Source organism: Nicotiana tomentosiformis, chromosome 4 (genome assembly GCF_000390325.3).
Source record: "Nicotiana tomentosiformis chromosome 4, ASM39032v3, whole genome shotgun sequence".
NCBI classification, from domain to species: Eukaryota; Viridiplantae; Streptophyta; class Magnoliopsida; order Solanales; family Solanaceae; genus Nicotiana; species Nicotiana tomentosiformis.
This window is the reverse complement of record NC_090815.1, coordinates 19,192,867-19,209,126: the sequence shown is the minus strand read 5'-3', so window position 1 is coordinate 19,209,126 and position 16,260 is coordinate 19,192,867. Positions and strand designations below refer to the sequence as shown.

At 35.9% G+C, this 16,260-nt stretch overlaps 2 protein-coding genes across 4 annotated transcripts; one reads left to right on the top strand and one right to left on the bottom strand.

Annotated features, from left to right (window-relative positions):
* Positions 1 to 3,577: 3,577 nt before the first annotated feature.
* On the bottom strand, positions 3,578 to 12,685 carry LOC104117377 (putative late blight resistance protein homolog R1A-3). 3 transcript variants are annotated; one of them, XM_009628427.3, is made up of 4 exons: positions 12,548 to 12,685; positions 10,645 to 11,190; positions 4,388 to 6,622; positions 3,578 to 3,976 (listed from the first exon to the last, which is right to left on the bottom strand). In XM_009628427.3, the coding sequence occupies exons 2-3, from the start codon at positions 11,122 to 11,124 to the stop codon at positions 4,391 to 4,393; spliced, it is 2,712 nt and encodes a 903-aa protein (XP_009626722.1). In that variant the 5' UTR covers positions 11,125 to 11,190; positions 12,548 to 12,685; the 3' UTR covers positions 3,578 to 3,976; positions 4,388 to 4,390. The 3 variants fall into 3 exon arrangements, with proteins under 3 accessions (XP_009626722.1, XP_009626721.1, XP_070055719.1); XM_009628426.4 differs by lacking the exon at positions 12,548 to 12,685 and having other exon boundaries at positions 10,645 to 11,799; XM_070199618.1 differs by lacking the exon at positions 12,548 to 12,685 and having other exon boundaries at positions 3,815 to 3,973; positions 4,384 to 6,622; positions 10,645 to 11,799.
* LOC104117378 (UPF0481 protein At3g47200-like) lies at positions 11,835 to 15,962 on the top strand. The gene is made up of 4 exons (XM_009628428.4): positions 11,835 to 11,962; positions 12,150 to 12,236; positions 12,571 to 12,654; positions 14,406 to 15,962. Exons 2-4 carry the CDS (start codon positions 12,165 to 12,167, stop codon positions 15,825 to 15,827), a joined length of 1,578 nt encoding a protein of 525 aa, XP_009626723.1. The 5' UTR covers positions 11,835 to 11,962; positions 12,150 to 12,164; the 3' UTR covers positions 15,828 to 15,962.
* The last annotated feature ends 298 nt before the right edge of the window (positions 15,963 to 16,260 follow it).

Sequence of the window (16,260 nt, the reverse complement as noted above, 5' to 3'; positions counted from 1 at the left end):
ATGCCCTCAAACTATCGAGCGAAGTGCAAATGGTCGAAACGACCGGTCGGGTCATTACAAGAATTTTTATGGTTCCAATAGTTTCGTATGGTGATTTTGTACTTAGGCCTACGTCCGGATTTGGATTTGGAGGTCCGTAGGGTAATTTGAAGAATTTCGGAGAAAATTGAAAAGTTGAGAGGTTTGACCGAGAATTGACCTTGTGATATCAGGAATGAATTTCGATTCTGAGAGTTGGATTAGCTCCATTATGTCATTTTGGACTTGCATGCAAAATTTGACGTCATTTCGGGATGATTTGGTGAGTTTCGGCACAAGTTTTGGGAGTTAGAAGACTTGGAAATTTATGAGTTCGATTCGTGTTGCGATTCATAGTTTCAGCATTGTTTGATGTGATTCGAGGTCTCGAGTAGGTCTGCGTTGTGATTCGTGGTGTGCTCGCAAATACCAAAAGCCTGGGCAGAATCCCATTTATGTAGAGGGTTTGATATTTTTAACATATTTTGAGTTTTACAACTCGGTTTTGGAAGATGTTTCATGGGTTTTTCAAGAAACTCATTGGGGTAAGTGTTCTCTACCCGAATCTTGTTATATTTCATGAACCCGTTGCTATTTTCATCATTTAATTAGTGAATTAAGTTAGAAATTTGGGGAATATTTGTAGAAACCGTTCAAAATGTAAAATGATGATTTGAAGGACGAATTGATGTCGGAAATTGATAATTTTGGTATGGTTGAACTCGTATCAGAACGGGTGTTCGGATTTTGTAAATTTTATCAGGTTCCGAGATGCGGGCTCGGGTCGACCTTTTGGAGTGATTTTTCAATTCTTAGTTAAGATCATTATTTCATTATTTAAATTAGTTTCCTATAGTTATAATTATAGTATGAAATTGTTTTGGCTAGATTCAAGCCGTTCGGAGTTGGAAATCGAGGGATAAGGTCGTCTAATTGATTGATTGAGTGTGGTTTGAGGTAAGTATCTTGCCTAAATTTGTGTGGGAAAAACTACCACTTAGATATTGAGTCTCTAGTGCTAATTGCGTCATGTTAAGTTCGTGTAAGGTAGGTGACGAGTACGTGCTCGGGCTTATTTGTGGAAAGTTGACCTTTAGGTCTCTTAGGTTCTTATGTTCATTAGATATGAAGTTGTTTTATTATGTTAAGTTCCCCATTTCCTAGTTTCATTCTACGTGTCTTAATTGGAATTAATTGCTTCATGTTCAACCTTTATTGCCTATTTGACTATTGTGTATCTTAATTGAAGTTGTTGCCTCTTCGATTTCCATGTTATCCTTTCCTAATTGTTGATCCTTAATTGAAATTATTATTATCTCTTCTGTAGTTATCTACCCTTAATTGAGGTTTTGATTATCTTTTCCATTGCTTATCCTTAATTGAATTTGTTGCATCTCTTCATAATTGCTCAACCCTAAATGAAGTTTAGTTATCCTTTGTCGTAGTTGCCTTATCCTTATTTAGAATAATTTGTCACGAATTATTTCTCCCTTGTTGAGCCATTCTTATTGAGGCTAGTATTCCCTATTGTGTTTATTCTTTGTGAGCTCGTTCTACCGCTTCTTTGTGATCCAAAGCTCTTAAGTTGATTTACTTGTCGTATTCTCGTGCTATTATTGTTGTTGTCGCTGTTGTACTCAGTTTGTTGAGCCGAGGGCTATGCGCGGTTGTGGGACTGACACTATTTAGATTAAATATTATGGAATATGGGTTCATGTTGTGAAAGTCATTCTATTGTGATGTTGTGTTTTGGCATGTGATATTATTGGGAGGTTTTGTTCGAGTGTTTGCACGGGCCGTACTATTGTTACTATTGATATATGCACATGCGACGTGATAAGGCGGTCTATATATATGGGTTTGCGCATGTGGCGAGATAAGGTGGAATATTATAATGTGCGTGCAGCGAGACAAGGAAGGCATTTACTTTATTATTACACACGTGGCGAGACAAGGTGGGCTATGTCGGGGATTGATTTGTGATGACTTGTGATGGCCTGGGGGCATTGTTGTTGTTAATATTTATGTAGTGGCATGCCTAACTTGTGTGAGTTTTACTTGGTGCAAATTATGGGGATCGTTTGTCGTTCAGATTTTTCTCTACTCTTAATTGTTAGCCCGAATTGTGATAGAACACTTGCACAAGCATACGCGTACTTTATCACCCTATCGGTTTAAGAAGATGAACACTGAAACTACCGATCATTTATACGTACTCCGTCTACTTGTCTTATATGTGAGATTTGTTCTATTGGCACGTGAGTCGTCCGTGCAGTTATCAATTGTAATGAGGGCACAAGATGCCAAGCGATTAGGGTTCATGAATTGGGACCCGTGAATTGTGTGAGTTTTGAGGTTTGGTACCTCGTGGGGATTATTGAAAAAACCTGATGCGAAAGCGGTTATTCTTATCAAGTTGCTATTTGTCTTTCCTTTGTTTGTTTTTCACCGAATTTAAACTGTACCCAGCTTACTCTATTGTGTTATTACTTGTGGTGTTCCGCTGCAAATTATTTCTTCTATTTCCTATTGCAAGCACCGTATTATTGTTGTCATTATGCGTAGTTCTGTAGATATATCATACCGTGTTAGTCTTATATCTATACTTGTTCAGGTTGTCTAGTCGAGTAGGTGTCTTAACTGTCCCTCGTCACTACTCCACTGAGATTAATCTTGATACTTATTGGGTACCGCTGTGGTGTACTCATACTACACTTCTTCACATTTTTGTGCAGACCCGGGTAATTCGGAGTCAGTCGATCGCTAGCTAGTTGTACAGATCTTGCTGTGGAGACTCAAGTAAACATGTTGTTGCGTTCACAAGCATCGGAGTCACCTTCTGTATTGTACTTGCACTGTTTATCTTTATTTCGAAACAGTTATATTTGAGGGGTTTTGTAGTAAACTCAGTATAGCTTATGACTTGTACTACGGTTTTGAAAATTGTAAGTTGTGTAATAAGGGTCTATTTCATAATTATTAATTGTTGGTCACACTCTTCCATTAATTTGTTAAGTGTTAGGCTTACCTAGTCTCAGAGGTTATGTGTCATCACGACATCCTACGGAGAAAAATTTGGGTCGTCACATTTTATTACTTTTATATTTTTAAGAATATGATATTTTGTTGTATGGTACTAATTTTGACTCATGGAAGTAGCTAGTTTTAGATGCTTCGGTTCAAAGGAAATAAGGGTCTTTTTTCACTTTTAGCCTACGCGGAAACTATTTACATTCCGTAGCCGAAAAAATGTATAAAATATATATAATTTTTGTATATAACATACTAAATATATATATATATATATATATATATATATATATATATATATATATATATATATAAAATATATATTTTTTCGGCTATTATTTTAAGAGTGACTATACAATGTCATTTTCCCTAGGAATAACATTGCCACATTATTCAATGGTCGTAGGAAGAATAGCAAGTATCTCAAATGACGAGACAATTGAGTCAAAAGTTTAACTAATTGGAAAACATAAGAATTCATTATATGAAATTGAAACAGTCCATTCAAAAAAAAAAACCAGAACCCATCTTGAAGAAAGCACTTGTCAATTGTCATTCAGTATGATAGTTGTATCCATGCTTAAACAGAGGAGAAATCGTGAAGTAAAGCAATACAGAGACAACAGAAATGGAAAAAGATGGAAAATTTCTATTACAACTCGGAAAGCAAATACTTCACAATTCACATAATGGTGAACAGGAAATGTAACGAGCAGGAAGGTGATTCGAGCCAACAGTTATCAACCTCCAGAACCACACACAGATAGTTTTCAACTTCACAATGATTGGATAAATATAACACAAACAGGTTCTTTGTTGGAATTAGTTATGATCAGACTGCATACAAAATGAAATGCGGCGACTTCTTATTAGAGGACATTCTATTTGTCCATGATCCCAGGCTCCGAGAAACGTGCCTGGATCTCTCCTGTAGAAAGGATGAAAATAAATAAGACAGAAACAGCTAAAGAAAGAAACTACTAGTAAGATTTTACAATACTCCATATACTGTAGTACAATAAATGCCTAACCTATCTTAAAAAGAAAAAAAGATAGATATTCTCTATTCCGAATCATGTCTGAATAATATTTCGAAGTAACAAACACAACAAAACGAATAATCATGGTGGCATTGTTGATCCGAAGGATACACAAACTTTGACGTAAGATTTACAGGACATTAGACTAAACAAATGACATATTATGTAGAGATAGATGCAGTCTCATGGAATCTTTCATAACGACAGCAGCTGAACATGGATATAGTCGTGTAACTTCAATTCCATTGAAACTACAATGTATATATAAGATCATTTTAAGAGAAAAAATGAAAACTGACCCTTCAGTTTGTGGGCTCGTAATACTCAACTTCAGGAGGGAATATGGTGAGCTTGAATTTGGTGCTATCCATTTTCTTCCGCTCTATTTCTCTAGCTGATTTGACTGCTCTATATGTGTTCTCCAGACTCATCTCTTGAAGGCTAGGTACGCCAGCCAGCTCACATGGCACAGCCTGAAGCCTATCACAAGATATAAGAACAAGGTGCCTAAGTCTTGGGAAATGAAGTTCTGAAGCCTCCCAAATTTTCAAGTCTGCCCTTTCAATCCACAAGATCTGGAGTTGACTAAAACCACCTCTCTCCGGCCTCCAGGACTCTCCTGCGAATGCATTTTCTTTCAACTTAAGGACCTCAAGGCATTCCAACTGCCCCAATCTTTCCGCCTCACTCCAATCAAACCATGTGTTTAACAAAGTTAACTTCTTCAGTGTACGTAAAAATTTGAAGAACAATGGAGGAATGTGAAGTGTTTTACCCCAGGAATGAATATCATTCAACATTTTCAAATGTTCCAGGCACTTCAACTCTTCAAGATTGCACCATCCACCCTTACTAGTTCCAAGAAAATCAATCATTCGCCCTTGGATACTCAGTTTTTTGAGATTACAAGCTTTTGCAAGTATATCTTTCGTGCAACTTTCCGGTGAAACCACAGAAAGTGTTTGTAGGCAAGAAGCTTTACCCTTTGGGCTATGAGGAGGTGGTGGCAATTTGGCAGGAATGTTGGTGTGCAGATGCCTTAGCCGTAACATATTCCATATGTTTGCTTTTATGTCAAGGGTGGACTTCGACGTACTTGTATTAAGTATAAGAGTTTGTAAATTCCAAAATTTACCAAAGGATTTGGGAAGAGACTTAAAGTCAGCTGAGATAGCAATATACCTCAAATGAAATAACCGATTAAAATCATCTTTGGAAAAAACAAAGTTGAAGGATTGAATGTCCAAGACCCTGATCAATGGAAAAGCTTTGGGGATGAGTTGGATGTCGTTACCAGACAACTCGATTTGTCTTTTTTCTGAGGAAAAACAGTAAAAAGATCTAACATGCTCTGCGAGTGGTTCTGCGAAGAGAAAATCATTCAGAGCAGAGGATTGAATACACAATCGACGAGAAGCAACTGGGTCTTGTATAGTAAGAATAGCCTGATCTGGTGTTGGACGTACTTCTTGAAAAAGCCATTTGCTACTAGCTTCCTCTTTGCAGAACTGATGCAACATGCCCTGAACACAACATGTTTTTACATTACCATCACAACTCTTCTGTAACACTGTCACTAAATTTCTATTGACAAGGTTGTTCAAATAATTCTTTGCTGTCTCCTCAAGGGCTTGTGAACCATTGGGCTTGATTAAACCTTCAGCAAGCCATAGCCGAATCAATTTCCAAGCAGGGACATTAAAGGCTTGAGGAAAGACACCAAAATACAAGAAGCAAGCTTGCATTTCTTCGGACAATAGAGTGTAACTCGTGTTTACAAATTTCAAGCAACTTGAAGGATCTCCTCTATCCATAAGATGCTGCTCCACTTTTTTCTCAACTCTTTGCCAGTCACTTACTTTTGTGCAACGCAATAATGTTCCAGCAATTGTCACAATTGCAAGTGGTACTCCGCTACACTTTTGAGCAATGCTTTCTACAAATCCTACCAACTCAACAGGACACCTTTCGTTGCCAAAAATTATTCCATTCAACAACTCAAGACTTTCGGCAACCGTCAGAAATTTCATATTATGAGGATTTTCATTGCCATAATTGGCCACTGATGTATCGCGAGTGGTCATCATGATACGGTGGCCTTTATTGTTTTTCGGAAAAACTTTTACAAGAGAGTTCACAACTTGTGAGTCCCATACGTCGTCCAAGACAATAAGACATTTACCTCCTTTTGCCAAAAAATCATGTATTATCTGAGCTAATCCATTCACATCCTCGTCTTGATATTCTCTGATGCGTTTCGTGAAGTAACGGAGAAGTATCAGAAAGATATCCTTCATGTTGTATGATTGGCCAACATAAATCCAAATGACACTGAAAAATTCATATGAAATTCGGGAATCATTATAGACTTTGCTTGCCAGTGTGGTTTTGCCGAGCCCAAACATACCCACAATTGGGATAACATCTAGCTCATTTGTTCCTTCAACTAGTCGCTTGATCACTTTGTTTGCTTCCTCATCCAAGCCGACCACTTCGTTATTTCTTACCACTTCGTTATTTTCTAGCCAAACATCCTTTTTAAGATGAAACAGATTGCATATAAATTACAGAGTTGAGAACCTACTTCTTTTTGATTTAAAACAAAAAAAAATGTCTTAATTTCGTGTAAAGCTACCTTAAGACAAAACTCTATGCAAATATGTCAAATAATATACTAGAGATTAGCTGTTTATTTTTCACAGGTCTTTTAGAAAAGAATTAAACTAATTTTACACACTATATATATATATATATATATATATATATATATATGTGTGTGTGTGTGTGTGTGTGTGTGTGTGTGTGTGTCCAATTTTCTTACTCAAAGTTATCATATGGGTCCATTATATGTCCAGAAAACTAAACAAAAACGAATTCATTTTGTACGGCAAAATGTTACTCATGAATATCCAAATCGAGAAATTAAATTAATGCAAAAAGGAAAATGTTAAATAAGTTTAACAATCATGTCAGCTATCACGGAGATGAAAAGCTGGATAGTTTACCCCATATGAAGAAAGAATAACTTGTGGTTATGTGCAAGGGATGCAAGGATGATTTGCGGATAGCCCCATTTCTAAGTAAAAAACAGTAAAAAGTTTATCGAACGCAGATTAGTGCATACTCAAAAGGAAAAGGATTTGTGGTAGAATTGAACATAATGTTGACAGACTACGAGTGACAAAAGATAAATGTTCCTTAATTGAGAAACATTTGTGTGTGTTTGGTACGAAGGAAAATGTTTTCCTTGGAAAAATTTTGTTTGGAAAATAATTGGTTTTCTTCCTTATTTTTCGATGTTTGGTTAGGTAGTATAAAATATTTTAAAAAATATATATAATTTAGGCAAACACTATATGAGACGAAATGGATAAGGGCAAGGAGGGAGTTTGGTCGGGGTCTGAGGACGAAATGGCAGTGGTGATATTAGGGGGGAGGGTGGCGGTGGTGGGGTAGGCGCGCCGGGGTAGGGGGTGAAGAATAGAGTGGGAAAGGTTGAGAAAGATTTTAAAAAAAAAATTTCCTTACTATGGAATTGTAATTCATATCAAACACACCCTTTATCTTCTCTCACTCATAGTCTGTCAATATAAGTTCAGTTTTACTACAATCCTTTTTCATTTTGAGCTTTAGAGTTTTTAATTTGTACAATCGAATGGAATTCTCTCTTTGTTATGTCTCATATGACAGATGTTTGGTTGAGCACGAGACTTAAAAAAGATTATTGACACATTACTTAGATATAGACAATATATATCAAAAGTACCCTTGCAATCTTGTGATCATCAACATGGATTGCTGCTTTTTTTCCCCAACAAAAGCAATACCATTATAGGCAAAATTAAAATATTAAATTTAAAGAATTTTCTAATATAAAAAGTTTCTTTTTTGTGGAACAAACCAAAAAAGAAAGAGCATCATCTTAAAATTAACTGTAGTACAGTAGGGGTGGCAAGTGGGCCGGTCCGGAACCGCGGGCCAAGTGGGTCGGGACCGATAGGATCGCTAGACGTGGCCTTGGGCCGATCTCGTGGGCCAGTTCTTGCCTTTGAACCGTGAGGACCGGGACTGGACCGGTCCCTTGGCGGGCCAAACGGGCTCAACGGTAATTTTTTTTTAAAAAAAAGTAGCCGTTTGGCTATTTAAAAAAATAACCGTTGGGCTTTAAAAAATAGCCGTTGGCTATTTAGAAAATAGTCATTTAACCCCCCTCCCCCAACTTTGTTTTAACCCCAAACTTTTTATAATTACAATTTTTTCTTATTTTCAACTATAAATACCCTCTCATTCTTTCATTTTTCTTACAAAATCAATAACAATCTATCACAATCTCTCTCTAATTTTCTTCTATACTTGCTCCTATTGCTTACTTTATTCCAAAAAATAATAATAAAATATTGTGATTGTTACAATTTGTGAAATAATTGTGAAGTTGGTGAATTGAAGTTTTCAAGTTTTCAACGATAATCAATTTTCAACAAGTTGTCCGTCAATTCGGTAAACTCGTTCCAACTCTTAAGTCTTAATATTATAGTTTTGTTTGTTTTATTTATTTGCTATTAGTTCATTAATTAAGATATCTTCCTTAAAAAATATTTTTGGTAAAAATAAGAATAAGGAAAAATCCAAAACTGACGAATCTAGTGGTACTGTTGTTCCTCTCCCCTGCCCCCGGCTCCCCGAACCAAACCCCATATCCGTCCTACACCTGCTATTCTTGATACCGATAATAGTTTATTACAATTTACCGAGAGTAAGTTTTGCCATAATATTGTATCCGGTGAACAATAATTAGATCATGAATTAATGAATGCTCTTTATTCTAATAATTATAATACTACTGATGAAAATGATGATGAGGAAATTTATCCAAGGGGGAGGGGAGATCGACGAGGATGTCACACACCGTATTGGGTAGGATGGATGAAGTGGAGGTTAGCATCTGGAGTCTTGTGTGACAATAGAGTGCCACCGATACTCAAAGGTAAGTTCTATAAAGCGGTGGTTAGACCAGCCATGATGTACGGGGCTGAGTGTTGGCCTGTTAAGAACTCACATATCCAAAAGATGAAAGTAGCAGAAATGAGGATGTTGAGGTGGATGTGCGGCCACACTAGGATGGGTAAGATTAGGAATGATGATATTCGAGAGAAGGTGCACGTGGCTCCCATTGATGACAAGATGCGGGAAGTGAGGCTCAGATGGTTCGGGCATATACAGAGAAGTAGTCCATATGCCCCGGTAAGGAGGTGTGAGCGGCTGGTTGTGGAGGGCACGAGAAGAGGTAGAGGGAGGCCGAAGAAGTATTGGAGAGAGCTGATCAGACAAGACATGGCGAGGCTTCTGATTTTCGAGGACATGACACTTGATAGGAAGATGTGGATGTCGAGTATTACAGTTGTAGGTTAGAAGATAGTTGAGTCTTGTCTTACTTCGTACCGTTGTGAGACTAGTCTGGTAGGGTTTTTGTAGTTTTTGTCTAAACTTGCTAGTGGCAATGTTGTATCTTACTATTTCGTTTTTCAGTGACGGACCTATTTACTAGCTTTCGCTTTTGCTTTGCATCTTTCTTCTGGATTTCATGTTGTTCCTATTTTTTCTGTGGTGATATTGATATTGTCTCTTTTTGTCTTTTTGTATTTTTGTCCTTTTGAGCCGAGGGTCTTTCGGAAACAACCTCTCTACCTCTTCGGGGTAGGGGTAAGGTCTGCGTACACACTACCCTCCCCAAACCCCATTAGTGGGATTTCACTGGGTTGTTGTTGTTGGAATTGTTCTTGATGAAACTCAACCGGAAGATGATACACCTACTAGTCCTGCTCCTGATGTTAACCTAACAAGTGATAATGCTACTAATCCAAATGATGACCCATCTGAGATTCCTGTTATTGCTCCTACTTTTTCTAGACAACCTTCCAAACGGTAGAAAACATCTCATGTTTGATCATTTTTTACTCAATTAGTTCCATAAATTAAGGCTAAGTATAAACCTTGTGGTATGGAGTTAGCTTTTAAATATTTTGGATCGCGAGGGGTGAGAGAAAGCTTGGATATACCAATAGTATTAGTATTATATACCATCTGTCCCAACTTATGTATACTTTTTCTTTTTAGCTTATTATAAAATAATGTTATATCTAGTTTAACTTTGAACTTTTTATTACCCTTAACAAGATATTTATAACTATACAAATGTGATTTGTTATAAATCACAAATTTTAAAGTCTTTTTTTTTTGTTCTTAAACATCATACCTAGAGTCCGTTTGGAGTAGCTAATGGTAGACCGTGAAGTGCTTAAAAGAATTTTTAAGTGCTGAAATTGATTTTTTTAAATAAGTATTATGTGTTTGGATAAATGTGCTGAAACTACTAACAAACATTTAATATGTTTGATAGAAAAAGTATTGTTAAATTATTCTTTGTTAAAATTACCAAAATACCCTTAAAACAATATAGAATTGAGAAAGGAGTAGATGTTAATTCGATTTTTTTATCTTTGTTGAAAGTTGGTATATGGTTGATAAAATAAAATGTCATGAAATAAGCTTGTATTACCTGCGGTTCGACGGAGGCACCGTCTTTTCTAGGCAGAACGTCACGCGCCTCACGGCGCATATCTTCAATCAGGACTCGCTTAGCGTCGGGATGATTTTTGCTATGAATAGATCGATTAATCCTGTCAAGGATGCTGTCGATCTTGCTTGAAAGATCCTGGACTCTATCGCCGCGGTCAAAATCCAAGCATTTTATTCCGAACAGATTTTTCTCTTGCTGCAGCTTCGCCTGAACCAGGAATTCATCAATCTCATCCTCAGTTTCGTATACTATACTTCGAATGACCTTCTCCAAGTTTTTCAGCCGCTTGCTTTCGCCTTCTTTTTTAGAAATTATACCGCCGAGGGACTCTTGTAGCCTTTCAACTTGTTCAAGCAAACGTTGAAATTCTTCCTTTACTGCACCTGCTATTAGCTTTACCTCTTCATTAATTAATAGCTGCAATTTCTCCACCAGAGAACTTACCACTGTAGCTGCCATCGATCTCTCTTAATTTTTTATTTCCTTTAGCTCTTAGCGATGATTTCTTCACTTTCCCATATGTATCTATATAAATAAAAAGGAGATTATTTCAAGTTAATTCTTTACTCTGAATTATTTAGCCTAGTCTTTCTATATTCTTAGAACACGCTTCATGTGCCACCTAACATTTTATTAACTCTAATGACAGCTGGTAACCCATAAAATTAAAATAGATAATATGAGATAATCAAATCAAAGGGTATGTTCGGTACTAGAAAAAAATAAGTGGTTTGCTTTTTTTTTTTTTTTTTTTGTTTGTTTAGTTAGGTAACAAAAAATATTTTTTTTGCAAATATATAATTTAGACAAATAGTACGGAAACGAAATGGGTAAGGCATGAAGGGTAGTAGGTCGGAGTATAGGGGCGGAGGTGGCGAGAATAAGGTGGGGTAGGGGTTGGGAGTGGGGAGAAAGTGGGGGATTTGGGGGTGGGTTGAGGAATAGGGTGGGGAACAAGGCTAAGTTCAAATATCTAAATGAGATTTTCGGGCCAAATTATAGGAAACAATATGAGAATTAAACGTAAGAATCATTTTGGAAGCATAGTAGATTAGTTGGGTGGTTCTCTGAAATTTTCACCTTGTCCTTAGAGTTTATTTTATCAAAATATAGATATCTCAAATTTGATTATAAATTGAGCCAAATATAGGGTTTGTGTGTGTGGGGGGGGGGGGGGGGGGGGGGGCGCTCTTAGCATCTTCTTCCTAGTTGACTATATAATTTCATTCCTCTTACAGACAGGAAATGCAAGAAAAATACACAAGGAATGAAGAAGAAACAACCAAACCAAAAATAGGTAAGTTTCTGCATTTTCATGGCAATCCTTCATATTAATTCTTTCTAACTTTCTACTCTTCCTTTTCTGTTTCCTATTTTTGAGATATAGATAAAAAATTTACACCAGTTTCTTTTATTAGAAGTACTTAATTTCCATACTTTTTAAATGACCTCTCTTACAATAATCTCTCTCTCTCAAATTGCAGAGTTATCTAAGAGGGATGATGGCACAGCATATTGAGATTAGCCCACTGCTTGATCAAACTCCTCCGAATGAAGCTACGAAAGATGAGGTCTCTCTCCTCTCTCTTCACAATCAAACACACACATATATATAAGCATTACCTCTTTGTTATCCACATCATGTAACCCAAATTAATTAGGACAATACTAAAAATCTTGAGATAATTTTATTGAATACCTCAATAATTATAGCTTTTTCATTAGTTAAAGTCTTCAATAAATATAGCTTTTTTCATTAGAAAAAAGAATCTTAGCTTAGCGGACTTCTCTCTTTTTGGCAACCCCTTAAATGATAATTGAACGAGATTAAAAGGAGAAAAATAATCCTAAAACACACATAACACCTAGACATAATTCTCACTTCTGACTCGTCTCTTTCGACAGTCGCCAGCTCGCCCGCGGTTGCTAAAGCCTTCACCCACTGCCGCTGCTTCCTTCTTCGCCTTTGCTGTCGCCAGTCATCAAGTGGTTAGTTCTCTTTCCCTCCCTTCCCCTTTCTCTCTCTTAGGGTCCTTTTGGTATGAATTATAAGTACAAACATCACCTGGGATAAATTATCACGGGATTAAAATTAGTACCGAGATAACTTATACCTTGTAGATGGTGGGTAATTAGTGCCGGGATAACATATAATTTTTTCTTAAAAATTATGCAATTGTCATTTTTAATACAACATACCAAACAGTGGATAAAAAACAATACCAGAATAACTAATTTCAGCATAACTAATCTCAGCATAACTTATCTCGGCATAAGCCGTATTCAAACCAAACGACCCCTTAGTGATAAAATAATACTGCTCCGATTTATGTGGTATTGTTTGAGGAAGTTTAAGAAATACTTTTGAAATTTAATGTCAAAAACAAATGAGGCTATAAATCATTTCGAGGATAAAATAAGAGATTTAAAATTAAATTATTTGTGAGTAAGTCAGTTTGACATTCTTTTTGGAGAATGTTAGAAATTATTGGGTATATTATAGTATTATATATTCATCTAGTATAACTTATTTGCAAATACACCTCTTTATGTTTCAAAACCTAACTACCGCCACCCCCCACCCCAAACATGAAATTTTTTCAAAAAATATTATTTTGGATAGAAGTTTCATTTTATAAGAATGTCAAATGTTTCAATTTTGAAAAATAAAGATATATCTGTAACTAAGTACATTAAAATATAATACTCCCTATAAGACAAATTAACCAAAAACATGAAACTTCAATTTTATTCATACCTTTGATCAAAAAGAAAATAATTTTATTTCAAAAACATGTATATTTCAAACCTTTTGAATAAGAAATAATCACAATTTCTTAATAATCAATTACTAGTAATAACATTTTTTGTGTTTCGAAAATAAATGCTATTTAGATTTTAAGAAAATTATAATATTTTAGCTTGCTTGTTATTATTCTGCATCAAATTCATTTAGATGAAAATTTATTCGTGGAATTTCCATTATATAAAGGGGTATGCAAAGGAGTGTATCCGTAGTTGAGTTATATTATAGGGATGTTTAAAGTGCTTTACTCTAATGTATTTGCTTTATATAATTGTGTTGAATTAACTAAATCATGTTACTACTGATTTTAGAAGAATGAATTTGATGATAAACGTAAGCTCGATTTAAATAAGCATTAATTTATTAATTATAATAACAATCATTTAGATTTCTTTTTTATGTTATCTTGATTATACAAATGATATACTTGGTTAAATAAAATTTTCCGTTTAACCAAAAAAAATAATCACCTTTCTCAACATTCACCTAAATAGTTCTCTTTCCTTTTGTTTGTTTGGGCTTTTAAGGCTACTTAATTAGCTTAATTTGATGTATGGTTAAGTATATATTGTCCAAAAATTCCAGGTCTGTAAACGTTTCAAGATCGTTTGATCTTCTTCATTTCACGTTTCTTAAGATAGTAACTATAGAGTTGCTATCTATTACTGACTGCTTAGTCACAAGTCCATGTGATTAGAAACGAAAACACCCAAAAAAAGGGGGAAAAAGGGCCGCCCGGTGCACTAAGCTCCCGCTATGCGCGGGGTCCGGGTAAGGTCGAACCACAAGGGTCTATTGTACGTAGTCTTACCCTGTATTTCTGCAAGAGGCTGTTTCCACGGCTCGAACCGGTGATCTTCACAACTTTACCAGTTACACCAAGACTTCCCTTCAAAAGAAAAACTAAAAAGAAACCATGTTTCACTAATTACAGATACAAGAAGGCGGGAAAGCAGATTATATAATCGAGATAAGGACAGCAGATCAAACAAATGAATCAGCAAATCAAGTCTTTGATGAAGGATCATCTACCATATTTAAAGTAAATGTGGGGCTATCTGAATCAAATCCAGATGCTTATACCCCAAAATTGATCTCCATTGGTCCTTACCATAACAAAAATCCGAGACTTCGCTCGATGGAAAAATATAAACTGCGTTACCGACAACGGTTTCTGCAGAGGAAAGCATGGAGAGATGTGGAGTATTACATTAATGAAATGGAGAAACTAAAGGATGAAGCACTAAAGTGTTACGATGATATAGGGGACCTTGACAGTGATATTGTTAGCAAATTTTCAGATTTGCTGTTACTTGATGGCTGCTTCGTGGTTGAGTATATCCGAGAGTTTTACGAAGGGGTGCCAGAAGGAGAAGACAAGATTATCAACGCGGCTTGGATGGAATCTCTGGTAGATCGTGACTTATTGTTACTGGAAAACCAACTTCCTTTCTTTATCCTCGCCAAACTTCACGAGATGACTAAGGATCCTACAGACGCCCCATTCATACAGATGGTGAAATACAACTTTGGTAGTAGTTTACCAAAAGTGACTCCTAAATTCATAAATGCAACTGATGATGATGCCGAAGAAATCAAACATTTACTTCAAGTAGTACACATGTGCTGTTGCCCTTCAGAGATGAATACTGGCCTAACTAGGAATAGCAGAAAGAAAAAAGGAAGTAGCAAGAAAAGTTGTAACTGGAATCCTTTGCGAATAGGAAAGTCCAAAAAGAAGTTTAAAACTAAGGACAGCGACTTATGGCACGATCGCATGCGAAGTGCAACAGAACTTGATGAAGCTGGAATTCGCTTCTCTAATGTTGGGAAAATTTATAGAAAGTTGAATAAAAACAACAAGGAGGATGCTATAAGTTTATTTGATATCAAATTCAATAAGGGATTGCTTGAAATCCCTTGTTTTGAAGTCGTTAATAGTACGGAGACTATCCTGAGAAATCTCATTGCCTACGAACAACACTCCTCTGATGTGCATCCAAAATATTTCACGGATTATATAATTTTTATGGACCATCTTATTAACTCAGGCAAAGATGTGAATTTGCTTCGGTTGAACGGAATTATCAGAAATAGGATAGGAGATGACGAAGAAGTGGCTATTATGTTCAACAAACTAGGAGAAGGTGTCATCCCTTCAACTGATTTCTTATACAAAGTGGAATGCAGAAAAGTGATTGAGCATTGTGAAAAACCATGGAATGAAAACATGGCAAGTTTGAGGCATAATTATCTTAATAGCCCTTGGGCGAAAATTTCAACTGCGGCAGCCATCATTCTCCTTCTGCTCACAGTTGCACAAACAGTTCTAGCTTTCATCAGTACTTTAAAGTAGTCGATATTCTATATGGTTTATTGATTTGTAATGGCTTCAGACTGGTGTTTCCTCACTGCAGGTCCGTTCATGTACTTGTGTTTTTGCTCCATAATTTGTGCAATGATCTATATAGTATAAGCATCAGCTTTTCAACATAAGGAATAACTTGTAAAACTGAAGTTTTAGTGCCCGTTTGGCCATAAAAAAAATTAATTTAAAAGAAAAAAAAATCATTTTCTTTGGATTTGGTGTTTGACCATCAAATTTCCATTTTTTACTAAATTTTGGATTTTTTTCGTTTTCAAATCACTCACAAAAATTTCAAAACAACACTAAATTGTATTCATGTCCCAATACAATTTTAATTTTCAAATATCATTTTTATTTTTATTTTTAAAATCATTTTTTTTCGAAATTTCCCTAATTCTTATGTCCAAACCCCCGCTTTGTC